At 41.5% G+C, this 15,220-nt stretch overlaps 2 protein-coding genes across 3 annotated transcripts in view; both read left to right on the top strand.

Moving 5' to 3' along the window:
- Positions 1-5,383, top strand: part of LOC102824744 (dynactin subunit 3-like) — a 15,846-nt gene extending 10,463 nt beyond the window's left edge. The window contains exons 2-3 of the mRNA XM_006866925.1: positions 3,869-3,872; positions 5,030-5,383. Of these exons, the coding sequence (XP_006866987.1) occupies positions 3,869-3,872; positions 5,030-5,383 (358 nt within the window). The remainder of the gene's footprint in view (positions 1-3,868; positions 3,873-5,029) is intronic.
- The window catches only part of SLC25A17 (solute carrier family 25 (mitochondrial carrier; peroxisomal membrane protein, 34kDa), member 17), a 77,663-nt gene continuing 67,786 nt past the window's right edge, over positions 5,344-15,220 (top strand). Inside the window, exon 1 of one of the 2 annotated variants that reach the window (XM_006866881.1) lies at positions 5,344-5,548. In XM_006866881.1, the coding sequence (XP_006866943.1) occupies positions 5,495-5,548 (54 nt within the window). In that variant the 5' untranslated portion in view covers positions 5,344-5,494. The remainder of the gene's footprint in view (positions 5,549-15,220) is intronic. The other variant, XM_006866882.1, reaches the window with a different exon arrangement.

Here is a 15,220-nt window from a genome sequence, read left to right on the forward strand (position 1 = left end):
TTCTTGGAATGGTCTCTAAATACAGGTTGGATACGTTCCAGGTCATATATTGGCTCTTGTGAACTTGTTTTAATTATTTCAGCTTCAGTCTGAACTTGCATATGAACAAATTATGGTCTGTTCCATAGTCAGCCCTGGCGGCCTGGTTTTGGCTGATGATATTGAACTTTTCCACAGATGTTTTTGTTGTTGCTAGGTGCCATTGAGTTGACTCCAACTCACAGTGACCTCATGCCAAACAGAATGAAAGACTGCCCAGTCTTGCATCATCCTAACAATTGTTAAGCTTGAGCACATTGCCACTGCCACTATATGAATCCATCTTGTTAGGGGTCTCTTTCTTTTTCACTTTACTAAGCATGATGTCTTTTTCCAAGGGCTGGTCCCTTCTGACAATAAATCCAAAGTATGAGAGACAAAGTCTCGCCAGCTTGGTCTGCAAGGAACATTCTGGTTGTATTTTTTCTAACACAGATTTGTTTGTTCTTATAGCAGTCCATGTTACTTTTAATATTCTTCTCCAACACCATTTCTAAAATGCATCAATTCTTCTATGGCCTTTACTCACTGTCCAATTTTCACATGCATATGAGGCTACTAAAAATATCATGGATTGGATTAGATGCACTTTAGTCCTCAAATTAACATTTTTGCTCTTGAACTCTTTTTAAAGCGGTTTTGTGCAACAGATTTGCCTAATGAAATGTGGCATGTTATTTCTTGACTGCTGCTTCCGTGAGTGTTGATGGTTGGATCCAAGCAAAATGAAGTCTTTGACAACTTCAAGCTTTTCTCCATTTATTATGATGTTATTTTTGCTCTAGTGGTGAGGGTTTTTGTTTTCTTTACATTGAGGTGCAACCCATATTGAAGGTTGTGGTCTTTGGTCTTCATCAGTAAGTATTTAAAGTTCTCTTCACATTCAGTAAGCAAGGTTGTATCATGAGTCTTCACAGACTGTTAGTGAGTCTTCCTCCAGTCCTAATGCCATGTTCTTCATATAATCCAGCTTCTTGAATTCTTTGCTCAGAATACAGATTGAATCAGTATGTTGAAAGAACATAAACCTGGTATACACCTTTCCTGATTTTAAACCATTCAGTGTCCCCTGGTTCTATTTGAACAACTGCCCCTTGTTCTATGTACAGATTCTACATGAACACAATGAAGTGTTTTGGAATACTTATTCTCTGCATTGTGATCCATTGCTTGTCATGATCCACAGAGATGAAAGTCTTTGCATAGTCAATAAAGAACAGATAAATGTCTTCCTGGTATTCTCTCCATCTTATATCAGAATTTGGAACTCCTAGTTCCAAGTCCTCTTTGAATCTGGCTTTAACCTCTGGCAGTTTCCCTGTCAATATAATTTGCAGCCATTTTAAAATTATCTTTAGCAAAACTTTACTGGCATGTGATATTAATGATATTGTCTCATGATTTCTGCATTCCATTGGGTCACTTCTCTTTGAAATAGGCACACAGAGGGATCTCTTCCAATCAGTTGGCCAGAGCTGTCTTCCAAACTTCTTGGCATAGGTGAATGAGTGCCTTCAGTGCTGCCTCAGTTGGTTGAAAGATTTCAATTTATATTACATCAATTCCTGGAGCCTTATTCTTTGCCAATGCCTTTAGTGTGACTTGGACTTCTTCCTTCAGTACTATTGGCTCTTGATCACATGCTACCACTTGAAGTTTTGAACATCAACCATTTCCATTTGGTTTAGTGACTTGGTGTATTTCTTCCATCTTCTCCTAATGCTTTCTGCATCAGTCAATAATTTGCCCATAGAATCCTTTAGTATTGCAAGTCAAGGCTAGAGTTTTTTTCCTCCACTTTTTCCAGTTTGAGAAATGCTGAGCATGGTATTCACTTTTGGTTTTCTAACTCCAGATCTTGCACGTTTCATTATAATCTTTTATTTTGTCATCTAGAGGTGCCCTTTGAAATTTTCTATTCAGCTCTTTTACCTCCTCATTTCTTCCATTTGCTTTAGCATCTCTATTCTGGAAAGCAAGTTTCAGAGTCACTTCTGACATCATTTTGGTCTTTTCTTTTTTTCTTCTCTTTTTAATGACCTTTTGTTTTCTTCCTATATGATGTTCTTGATGCCATCCCACAACTTTTCTGGTCTTCAATCATTATTGTCTAAAGCATCAAATCTATTTTTCAGAAGGTCTCTAAATTCACGTGGTCATATTTTGGCTCTCATGTACTTTTTTTCATTTTCTTCAACTCCAGTTAGAACTTGTATATGAACAATTAATGATCTATTCCAAAGTCTGTCTCTGGCCTTGTTTTGACTGATGATATGGAGCTTTTTCACAGTCTCTTTCCACAGATGTAGTCAATTTGATTTCTGTATATTTCATTTGTTGAAGTCCACTTGTATAATTGTCTTTTATGTTGTTTTAAAAGGTCTTTGCAATGAAGAAATCTTTGGTTTTGCTTCTATCATTGGATCTTCAGCATCATTTCTATCACCCAGGCCATGCTTTCCAATTACTGATCCTTCCTCTTTGTTTTCAACCTTTGCATTCCAATTTCCAGTTAATTATCAATGATCTTACTTGCATGTGTGATGAATTTCAGACTGAAGAGATTGGTAGAATTCTTCAATTTCATCATCAGTGACTTTAGTGATTGGTGTGTAAATATGAATAATAATGATATTGACTGGTTTTCCTTATAGGCGTATTGATATTATCCTATCAGGCAGTTTTATACTTCAAGATTGATCTTGAAATATTCTTTTTGATGATGAACGTGATGCTCTTCTTCAATTTGTTATTTCTGGCATGGTGAAACATATGATTGTCAGATTCAAAACGGCCAATACCCGTTCATTTCAGTGCACCGATGCATAGGATATTGATGTTTATGTATTCCATTTAATTTTTGACAATTTCCAAATTTTCTAAATTCATATTTCATACATTTCTTGTTCCGATTATTATAGCTGTCTCCTCAGTTTGAATTGTGCCCCATTAGCAAATGAGGGTCCCCAAAGCTTTACTTGATTCTTGTTATCACAGTCAACTCTACTTTGAGGAGGCAGCCCTTCCTTAGTTGTATTGTGAGTGCCTTCCAACCCGAGGGGCTCACTTTCTGGCACTATATCTGACAACATTCTGGTGCTCTTAATCATGTTTCAATATTCAAATATTGTGGTGCTGTGTGTTTCACTGTTATTTATAAGTTTTTTAGTGGCTTAACATTCAGAAGTAGTCAGTCTCTCCTTCTTCCTAGTCTGACTTAGTCTGGAAACTCTGCTGAAACCTGTCCACCACGGATGACCCTGCAGGTATTTAAAATACCAGTGGCATAGCTTCCAGCATCACATCAACACACAAATTGCCACAGCAAGACAAACTGACAGACTAGTGATGACATCTTAGAGTCTTGTTATTATTAAGTGCCTTGAGTCAATTCCGACTCATATCCCTCCTTTATAGGGTTTGCAAGAAGCAGCTGGTGAGTTTCAACTGTTGCTAACCCAAAACGAATCAGGCTGCTAATCTCACGGTCAGCAGTTTGAAACTACCAGCTCTTCCGTGGTAGAAAGATGAAGCTTTCTGCTCCCATAAAGATTATAGCTTCGGAAACCCTGTATAGGGTCACTATGAGTCATGGCACATAACAACAACAACAACAACCCCAAACAAGGGTTTGACACCTTGTCATTGTAGTTAATCACAGTGATGGGGAGAGATCCAATCCAAACTTAATTAACAGAAAGCCTGCAGTCTGGAGGACAGGGAGGATGATCCCTTCAAGACTGTCCTCCCCACTCACAAAAACAAGCACATTATATAGAGCAGTGTACATCAGCTAAGCATTTGATCTATTTCCCTTTACATTCCACAGTGAGGTGAGTAATAACAGAACCTTTCTCTTTATCTTGAAAAACATTTCATTCCCTGGGTCTTCATGACCCAATGACTCAGACAATTAATTATCTCCAGTGGCCTTCGGCTTAATCTAAAGGTACAAGCACATCTTTTTTTTTTTTTTCCAGAAGCCATACAATTTAAGCTCAAAACCGTTCTTCTGAGAGGAGACGGGAGAGTTTTTAGGTTATTTCCTGCAAGTCAGACACTAGAATTCTTAAAGGCAAAGATTCCATGCTTTCTGAACCACTGACCTTTGCAGTTCAAACTGACTTTATAGGTCCCGTGTTTATCTTACATCGCCATACCAAGGCAGCCACTAGTAAGTAATAAGACTCCAGTTCCATTGCAATTTTGACAACTTCCAATTTTCATCTTCATACATTCAGTGCTTTAATTTTTAATGGATGTTTGCAGCTATTTCTACTTATTTTGAGTCAATCCACATGAGCAAATGAAGGTCCTGCAAACTTTACTTCATCATTAGCATTAGGGTTAATTCTACTTTGTGGAGGCAGGTCTTCCCCAGTCATATTTTGAGTGGCTTCGAGCATTGCATCAATCTTCTGTTGCTATATATAAGGTTTTCACTGGCTTAAAAAAAATTTTTTTTTTTTTAAAGCAGTAGAACCCCAGGTCCTTCTTCTAGGTCTGTCTTAGTCTGCAAGCTCCACTGAAACCTCTCTACCATGGGTGACCATGCTGGTTTTTGAGATTTGTTGTTTAAGTGCCGTCAAGTCGGTTCCAACCCATAGCGACCCTGATCAGGGTTTCCGAGGCTGTAAATCTTGAAGGGAGCAGGAAGCCTCATCTTTCTCCCGCGAAACAGCTGGTAGTTTCAAGCTGCTGACCTTGCGGTTCACACCCCGATTCGGGTTTTTGAGATACCAGGGCATAAATTCCAGAATCATAGAAACATGCAAGCCACCATAGTACGATTAAACTTGACAAAAGAGTGGTGCAATCCGTTTGGAAAACCCTATGGAGCAATTGCACTCTGTAACACAGTGTTACCATGAGTTCATCAATACCCTTACAGCAACAAGCGGTTAAAGGTCATTTTTTTAATTCTATGTAGTTTGGTTATTCACTTTGCAACATGGAAATTTTTTTTCTCTAACATTGTCGTTTATCAAAGGAGGAACGTAACACAGTTAAAAGACTTGGCAAGTTAGCCAACTTGAGGCGTGTGGAGCACTGGCCGGTTCCAGGAACGCGAGGTCAGGGCAGTCCACCCCAGCAGCACAAGCCTCAGGCTCAGGACCCACTGGCCTCAACCCAGGAGTCAGACCCTGGTGGCAGCTCGGCAAGCTCAGCGATTCAGGCCCCGCAGCGCACACGCTCCAGGGCCAATCAGCGCTCGGAGGCGTTCCCAGGCTTCCTCTATTCCCCGCCCCGTCAGAGGCTCCTAACGGGAGACTACATGCGCCAGCTTGTGACCTGTGACCTGACACCCGGAAGTGGTTGTCCTGTAGGAAGCGGGCGGCCCTGAGAGGGAGGGACTTGAGACGCTCACGCGCGGACCTCTCATTCCATTCCTCTCACCTTGCGGACCGCTGCACCTGTGGGAAAAGTGGGGCTCGGTCCGCGGGGAGCTGCACCAATGGCTTCCGTGCTGTCCTACGAGAGCCTGGTCCACGCCGTTGCCGGAGCCGTGGTGAGGCGGGCTCTTCACGTCCGGGTGTGGGGCTTCTCCAGGGCCAGTCGTGCTAGGGGGGCGGAGGGGAGAGGTCGGCTGTCGGGACGGAGAAATGGGACTTGGGCGGAAAGTTGCTAGAAGAATGAGTAGGGGTGAGGGCCGATACTCGCCCCCGGTTTTCGCCACCGCTTTGGCCTCTTGGGGACTATCTGAGATGCAGACGGCGGTGGTCACCCATACCAGAGGGGGGGTCGTGAAGAAGAGAAGCCTGTTTTCTCGGCCTTCTAAATGTGAAGGCCATTCACCTCCTGCCCCCATTCTTCCTCCCCGCCGCATCGCTGAACTGCAGAACCTCGGTGTGAAGTTGTGTTGCTTAATCATCTGCAAATTTCACAGACTTAGTGCGGGCAGTGCCTAGTACTGAAGACCTTGTCAGAGAGATAGGTCTCCCTCACCTCTTTAATGAGGTTTCTGTCTATGGAAAGGTGTGGTGTGCTGCTGGAAGTCGCAGTTTCATTTGACACTGTCGACGCACCCCTTCTCCCCCCTTTTCTGTGAAACATTCTACTTTTGGCTTGGGTCACTTTTCTACTTCATCTCGTCCTTTTAACTGCCCTCTCTCAACGCCCTTACTAGCTGTCAGCGTGCATCCTGAGCAGTTGGAATCACAGACATCAGAAGATCATCATTAAACCCTCTCTTTTTTGCATCCCCCCAAATAAAAAACTTTCTTGAGATATCTTGTTTTGCATAGACTCATGCAGATTGAACCCCAATCCTATAATTTGTCAGGCAGACTGTAAGCCTCACTTTCCTAATCTGTAAAGTAGAAATAATGAAACCTACTTCGAAGAGTTATTGGGATCACTGAGTTGGTGAAGATTTGGTACATTCATATCAGCTGTGCCAAAGGCACTGAGACGGGCTCTTGCTTGACAGCCCTTTAGGATGGACAAGGAGGCAGGTGTGTCTGGAGTGGAGGGAACAAGAATGTTTATGTATATTTCAGTGGACCAAATTGTGCCAGGCTTTAACTCTGAGTGGGAGAGAGAGACCATGGAATGATCGAATTACATTTGAAAATCGATTTACTTTGGCTCCTCTGCTGAGAATAGATTATCAGGGGAACAAGGGCCAGCTTGGTAGAAGGGAAGGCGGTAAGAAGCGATCACTAACTTGGAATGTATTATAAGATAGAGTTACAAGGAGTTGATGGTGAATTCGATGAGAGGTATCACAAAATGAGGGTTGGTTGACTCAGAGTTTTTTGACTCGAGGCTCTGGAAAAATAAAACCATAAAACCAAACACATTGCTATTGAGCCAGTTCTGACTCACAGCAACTTTATAGGACAAAGTAGAACAGTAAGGTTTACTTGGAAAGGTTTCCAAGGCTGTTTGCTTTACAGGAGCAGACTGCCTCATCTTTTTCCCAACAGAGCAGGCTGGTCTGTTTGAAATGTCGACTGTTCACTTAGCAGCAGTGTTTAAACACTGCACCTCCAGGGCTACTTGTGGAAGAATAGTGTTCACCTTTCCTGAGATGGTGAAGTCTGAAGGGGCAGGTTTTAGGGGAAAGATGAGTTTGGACTTGTTGAGTTTTAAATGCCTAAGAGTAGTTATGAGACTAGAGGTGTGCTCACCAGGGAAGTGAATTTGGATTCAAAGAAGAGACTCAAAGCTGACATGGAGAGATTGGGGAAATGAGATCGCAAAGAAAACTAAGCAGGGGCCAGTCAGGTAGGAGGAAAATTGAGAGAGTGTGGTGTTCTGAAAGCCATATGAAAAAGTGTTTTCGGGAACATAATGAGACCAGCAAGATCAGATGCTGCTGATGAGTCAAATAAAATGATGACTAAGAATTAGCCATTAGATTTATCAACACGGAGGTCATTGTGGAGTCTGTTCCAACTCATAATGACCCTGCATAGGGTTTCTGAGGAGTGACTGGTAGATTTGAACTTCTGACCTTGTAGTTAGTAATCCAGTGCTGGTCCTACAGCTCCTCACCAGGAGTTCATAATACAATGGGGAGCAATCCGTCATCAGAGTCCTGGTGTGCTGTAGGATAAGCACTCAACTGCAAGGTCGGTTTGAACCACAAGGAAGGTGGCTCAAACCTACCAGTCATTTCCTACAGGAAACTCTGTACCAGGGTCTCTATGAGTCAGAACCAATTTTGTGGCACTTAACAACAACAACATGCTGTCAGTGTATAGTCCACACACAGGCATACCACGAAACTTGCATTTCATAATGTTCTTTTCATGTAGCTTGCATTCTCCTTGGGAGACTTGGACAGTAACTGTGTAAACAAAGAAGTAAATAAAATAATTTTATATAGTGTTAAGTTCTGTAAGATATAAAATGTTAAGCGCTGTAATGTCAGTTTGCAGTGCCGCCGACCTTTTGTTTAGAATTCCAGTGCTGATCCTACAGTGCCACACCAGAAATATAATAGGGGTTGGCAAACTTTTTCTACAGAGGACCAGATGGTAAATAATGTAGGTTTTGTGTAAGGTCTCTGTCACATTCCACACTGATGGACTTTTCTGGGTTCCGTCATACTACTTACAGAAATAGGTGGTGGGTTGGATTTGGCCATGGGCTGACCACTGCTAAAGCCTAGAGGTGATACACACATCTAAAGACATTTTTTTTTCCCCTTCCGGTGCTTGTTGCTTATTTTTTGTTATTAAAATTCTGCTTGAAATCATTGTTAAGTGCCATCAAGTCAGTTCAGATTCAAAGTGACCCTGTTAAGTGTTTCCAAGGAGCGGCTGGTAGATTTGAGTCACTACTGACCTTGTGATTAGCAGTGCTAGACCAAGACTCTTGCTTGAAATACTGGCAATCTGAATATACTGGTTTTTTCTTTCTCTCATAAGTTATTTTAGCTATATGATACCTCCCATATAATATAAGCTTTATTATACAGCCAGTTCCAGGGTTGTGAACATTCCTAAGTGTGTCTTTGAATTTGTAGGTAATATGGATCAGGTGTATACAGTTCTTATTTGGCCTTACTTTGGAATTAACTCAACAGCAGTGGGTTTAGTTCAAGAAAAGGCTCTAAGCCTTGTCAGCGATTTAAAACCACAAGTTTCATCAGATGAATGTAGTTGTGATGAATTTGTTGCTAGTAGGGTTTGAGGTTCTTGTGTGGCACTGTAGGATAAGCACTGGACCATAAGCTTGAACTGCAGGGTCGCTGGTTCAAGCTCATTAGCCGCTCCTCTGAAACCCTATACAGGGTTGCTATGAGTCAGAATCGACACGATGGCACTTAATAACAATAACAAAGAGCAACTGGAGTCCTGGTGTGGTGCTGTAAACTGAAAGGTTGGTTTGAGGTGAGATTGGAGGTTCAAGCTCACCAGCTGTTCCTTGGAAACTCTGTATAGGGTTGCTGTGAGTCGGAACAAACTCAACAGCACTTAACAACAAAGAACAAGTAGGAGTTGGGCTTTCCTAACCCAGGGACTGCCTGTATTCATTATCTCCAGCAATTAATGTTATTGTTAAGTGCCGTCGAGTCGGTTCCGACCCATAGCCACCCTGTATAGGGTTTCCAAAGAGCGGCTGGTGAGCTTGAACCAGTCTTTGCAGTCTGACACATTAACCCACAGCGCCACCCCAGGACTCCAGGAATTAAAATAAACAAACATGCTTTTATAAGAATTTTTTTTTTTTTTTGCTTTTGCTTTTAGGGCAGTGCTTTTCTTACCTGGAACTGAGACAGAAGTTGCTTTGTGTTCATTTGTCCTTTTGAACTAACTCGCCAAAGAGCGAATCTCAAATTCTTTTTGCAAACCTCTTTATTAAGAGTTAATGTTACAACATGGGTCCTACTTTTTTTGGTTGCTGTCAGAGGAAAACATTGCACCACAAAAATAAATCTATAGTCCACGAGAGATGTGTTATTGCTTTTAATAGCATAATATTGAAGTGGGAGCTGGTGTTTACTTAAATATCCAAATGATGGTGTTCATAAAACAAGATCCTGCTTGTTGTTATTGTTAAGGGCCATCAAGTCAATTCTGACCCATAACGACCCGGTGTAGGGTTTCCAAGGAGCAGCTGGTAAGCTTGAACCACCAACCTTGCAGTTCAAACGACTTTGAAGCCTGATGCATTTGCCCACAGCGCCACACCAGGATTCTGGAGAGTTGGCTTAGTTAGTGAGGGGTTAAAAGTTTAAGAGCCCTTGAGTTGGGCTGACTGGGTTAAAATCCTGACTGTGCCTTTCACTGGCTGTGTGACCTTGAGGTAAACTCCGAGGCTGCCTGGAGTGTTTGCTTCTACCCAGAGGATTGTTGGGTCATTGTAAGATCTAAGATGTTGATTTACCAACTTTTGAATTGATGTTCTGTTTGCTTACTCACCTCCTTCCAAGTTCTACACCCTCTCACTAAGTATGCACACACATGTAGCAAGTTAAGTGCTTTTTGGTATTGGTAATTGTAGATAATCCTCTCCAGAGCCTCAGAACCAGGATTGCACCTCCTCAGGAGAATGTCTGCAGTTCATGACTATTATAATGGGGGCTTCAGAAAGTTGGTGTCAAAGTGGATTTGAAAGATAATGGAATTTTCCTACAAACTTTTTGAAGCCCCCTCGTATAAAGTATTCTCAGAACTTTAAGTACAACTAGATTTATAATTTATTTTTTTGGTTTTCATTTTGAAAGATACTTTTTATTTGTAGAAATGGGCATTTGTAATTTAAAAGGCATTTCCTTAGTCTAGAATTTAAAAAGTGCTGTTTGTTGGAATTGCCTAGGGGGGTTTGGACACTGAACTAGACTTTGGAATTGTAATGCTACTGACTAATCAGTAACTTTTAAGAACTCCGCCCCCCAACTGATTATTTAAAATTTTTTGTTTCTTTGCATAGTTTATATTTAAAAGAATTACATATCGACAGCCATTGCAGTACATTGAGCTCCATAGAGACAGCGCCGGGCCAGGCAGAGCCGGACGGCACTGGGCGGACTCTGTGCCTCACGGACAGAAAAAAATAACTAAACAAGGGCAAAGGAGATCCTAAGAAGCCGAGAGGCAAAATGTCATCCTATGCATTTTCTGTGCACACCTGTGGAGAGGAGCACAAGAAGAAGCATCCAGATGCTTCAGTCAACTTCTCAGAATTTTCCAAGAAGTGCTCAGAGCGGTGGAAGACCACGTCTGCTAAAGAGAAAGGAACATTTGAAGACATGGCAAAGGTGGACAAGGCCCATTATGAAAGAGAAATGAAAACCTATATCCCACCTAAAGGGGAGACAAAAAAGAAGTTTAAGGATCCCAATGCACCCAAGAGGCCTCCTTCGGCCTTGTTTTGTTCGGAGTATCGCCCCAAAATCAAAGGCGAGCATCCTGGCCTATCCATTGGTGATGCTGTGAAGAAACTGGGAGAAATGTGGAATAACACCGCTGCCGATGACAAGCAGCCTTATGAGAAGAAGGCTGTTAAGCTGAAGGAGAAGTACGAAGAGGATATCGCTCCTACCAGGCTAAAGGAAAGCCCGATGCAGCCAAAAAGGGAGTCGTCAAGGCTGAGAAAAGCAAGAAAAAGAAGGAGGAGGAGGAAGACGAAGAGGATGAAGATGAAGAAGAACATGATGATGATGAATAAGTTGGGTCTAGCGCAGTTTTTTTTTTTTGTCTATAAAGCATTTAACCCCCCTGTACACAACTCACTCCTTTTAAAGAAAAAAAAAAAAAAAAATGGAAATGTGAGGCTGTGTAAGATTTGTTTTTAAACTGTACAGTGTCTTTTTTTGTGTAGTTAACACACTACCGAATGTGTCTTTAGCTAGCCCTGTCCTGGTGGTATTTTCAATAGCCACTAACCTTGCCTGGTACAGTATGGGGGTTGTAATGGAAATTTAAAGCAGGTTCTTGTTGGTGCACAGCACAAATTAGTTATATATGGGGATGGTAGTTTTTTTTTTTCATCTTCAGTTGTCTGATGCAGCTTATACGAAATAATTGTTCTGTTAACTGAATTGTTGTTGTTAAGTGCCGTTGAGTCGTTTCCGACCCATAGTGACCCTGTACAGGGTTTCCGAGGCCGTAACTGAATACCACTCTGTAATTGCAAACAAAAAACTTGCAGCTGTTTTGTTGACATTCTGAATGCATCTAAGTAAATACAATTTTTTTTATTAGAAAAAAAAAAATTACATATCATTGAATAGTGGTGACTGTGTGCCGTGGAATCGCTTCTGACTCATAGTGACCCTGTCCTGTATAGGGTTTCCGAGGCTGTACATCTTTACTGGAGCAGAAAGCCTCATCTTTCTCCTGCAGAATGTCTGGTAGTTTCAAACTGCTGACGTTGAGGTTATCAACCTGTCTTGTAACTGCCTCGCTACCAGAGTTCCTTGGACCATATATGGGGGGCTTCAAAAAGTTCATGGAAAAAATGGAATGAAAAGATAATGGAACTTTTCCACTAACTTTTTGAAGACCCTCCATGGACCTGGTTCTTGCTACTTAGAATAAAAGAGCAAGTAGAAAAACATGCTGATTTTCTGTATGATGCTTTCTGGAGCTAATCCTCTCTTTTCATAGCAACCTTGACAGTTAGCAGACATTACCTCAGATAGTGGCCTGGGAGTGTTGAAGTTACAGGCAGTCCCCTGCTAGAAATTTATGATCATCCAGCTATTACTTGCCCTTTAATGCTATATAAATGTGCCCTTACTTTGACATGATTGAACCCACCTGATAACAGTTACTAACTATTGAATCATAAGAATCTTATCCCCATCTCTTTTCATCAGACACACCTAGGTAAGATGAAAACTATTCAGTGGGGACTCTTTCTCCCCCCGCCCCCATACTCTTAAACTAAACTCCCTCTTGACACCTTGTAAGCAAGTTATTTCATGCCTTTATCACTCTCTCATTTTTTAGGTAGCCAATGTCAAGGAGCTCTGGTAGTGTAGTGGTTACGAACCTTAAAGTCAGCAGTTCGAAACTACCAGCAGTTTCGTGGGAGAAAGATAAGGCTTTCTGCTCCTGTAAAGATTTACAGCCTCAGAAACCCTGTTCAGGGTCACTATGAGTCGTAACTGACTCCACTGCATAGAAAAACAACAACAAAGTATAATAAGTTGCCCGTCCCTATCTACCCTGTATACAGAGGGGATAGCATTGATACTTGATGTGAAGACTCCTTCCCATTCTGTTGGTATTTAGAGTTACTACCACAGTGAGTATGGGTCAGGTTTATCAAATTATAGCAATTTACCCTTGTTTCCTTTATCAAAAAAAATTGTTTTGTTTTGTTTTTTTGTAATCTTCTAGTGGAGTTCTGATTATCAGGCCATTGAGGCTAGGTCAGATGGGTACTGTCTGCAAGTTTGAGTGTCCTTGTTCATCTCCCTTCACTTCATATCAGCTGGATGCTTCACTCTCAGCTGTAGCCATCTGTGGCTATGTCCTTGTCCATGGGCTCAAGTGTCTTCAGGTCTCACCACACTTTGGACCAACCTTCCCTTCCTCTTCTCTCTCTTATCTCCAGAATCAATGGGAGTCAATGGACTGTGGTTGAACTCAGCCCATTCATTTCTTCATTGCTATCTTTCCCCCTCTTCCATTCACCAGTAGACCATTGTGGTCACCAGCAAGCTTACATGCCTGTTCATGTGTTCCCTTTGAGTTTCAGTCTTAGAGGGGAGTTTATCCTAAAGGAACTTGATTGCTTGCCTTGATGGCTTCCTGGAGAACAGCTTGCTTATTCTTGTAGTAGCCAGTCGTGCTGAGATTTTTGTTTTGGGTTTTTCCTGATGATCTTTCTTTGAAGATGTATCTTCTTTTGCTCTAGCTGTTCCAGGCTGGTTTGCTTGTCCTTGCTGGGTTCTGGATGGGACTCAGGATTCCACCTAATGTCTTATACTCTGCAAAGGCTTTGCAAGAGGTCTATTTCACTGGGCAGGTTCTAGAACCCCTTTTAGGTATTCCAGTCAGTTATAGGCTGAAGACAGGCTTACAGGTTTTCTCTAATCATGTTTCCCAACATTCCTTTCTATCCCACTCATGTGTCTATTTTACAGTAGTAGGCAAGGGAAACCAATATTCATAAGACAGTCAAGCATTTTAGTATTATTTCCCCTCTTCAAACTATGCCTAGATCCCTGTATCCCAGAGCTCTGTTGTTCCAAGTTTGAGCATGCATCACCATTTACTTCTGTCCCACTTAGGCCATGGAAACCTGTCTCATGTTCCCCTATCTATCTTGTTCTTCCACCTCCTACCCTTTCTTGAATTGCCCTCCCCAACACCCGAACTAAACTCCCACCCCAAGCCCACTGTTGTGGTTACCTTATATTCCATTAACTCTTTTCCTCCATTTAAGACAGTCTGTTTTATCCTCTAATCTACCTGACCTTCTCACCACCTGGATCTCTGTTCCTTCTTTCACACTGTAATTGTTTTGATCATAGACTGACCTAGATCATCTGTTCTTATAATCTTATTCTGTTCTTGACTCTTCCATTTGTCGATTGAGTTCAGGGTGATGCTGCCATGTACATCATTTGGTTGTTGTCTGTTCTTGTTGGTTCTCAGTCCACAGAACTTCTTTAGGATGTTTTTCATAGCAGGCTTGGCTTTGGCAAAATTCCTTAGCTTCTGCTTATCCTGGAATGTTTTGATTACACCTTTGTATTTGATTGACACCTTTGCTGGATAGAGGCTTCTTGGGTGGCAGTTTTTTTCTTTCAGAGTTTTATATATGTCTCCACATTGCCTTCTTGCCTGCATGGTTTCAGCTGAGAAATCAGAGCTTAATCTGATTTGCTTGCCTTTGTATGTTACACTTCTCTTTTCACTAGCTGCTTTCAGGATTATGTCCTTATCTTTGATTTTGGAGAGCTTGAATATTATATGTCTTGGTGATTGTCCTTCCTGGGGTTCATTGAGCTTCTTGAATCTTTTTGCTTTTCAGGATGTTAGGGAAATTTTCTTCCAGCAGCTCTTCAACTACCTCCTCTGTGGACTTTTGTAATTCTTTCTGTTCCGGAATGCTGATAATTCTTAAGTTATTCCTCTTCATGTTGTCCAACATGAACCTTAGGCTTTCTTCAGATTTTTAAAATCTTTTTTTGTGTTTGTTCTTCTATCTTCGTAGTGTTGACAGATTTATCTTCTTGCTCACTAGTTCTGGCTTCTAGCTCTTCAGTTCTCCTCCTTTGCCCTTTCAGTGTATTGTCCATTTCTGATATTCTATTATTAATCATTTGGACCTCTTTCTGTAGGTTTTGAATGTTTCCAGTGTTGTATCTATTTTATTTGATTGTTCCTGTAGCGCTTTCCTGACTTCTTCCTTATTTTTCTCAACTCCATTGTATAGTGTTTTGATATATTTTATAATCATTTTTCTGAATTCCTTCTCAGGCATTTCCAAAGCCTGCCCATCTTCCAATATGGAGTATAGGTCTACTGCCATCTCATTTGTCTCAGTCACTTTATCTCGTTTCTGGACATGTGCTGATAATGGTCATCTGTTTCTGTTTTTTTGGGAGGAATATTCAGGAGTTATCTGTGGCCTTAATACTTAGATGGGTGTGTATTTTGGTATTTTTTATGCTTTCTGATTGCCTCCAGATAGATGTGATCAGATGGGCTTCCCTTTTCACTCTTCTTCCTGAGAAATGTCAAGATGCCACTATTGGTTGTTGTGA

The sequence above is a fragment of the Chrysochloris asiatica genome, unplaced genomic scaffold (genome assembly GCF_000296735.1).
Source record: "Chrysochloris asiatica unplaced genomic scaffold, ChrAsi1.0 scaffold00097, whole genome shotgun sequence".
Classification (NCBI taxonomy): domain Eukaryota; kingdom Metazoa; phylum Chordata; class Mammalia; order Afrosoricida; family Chrysochloridae; genus Chrysochloris; species Chrysochloris asiatica.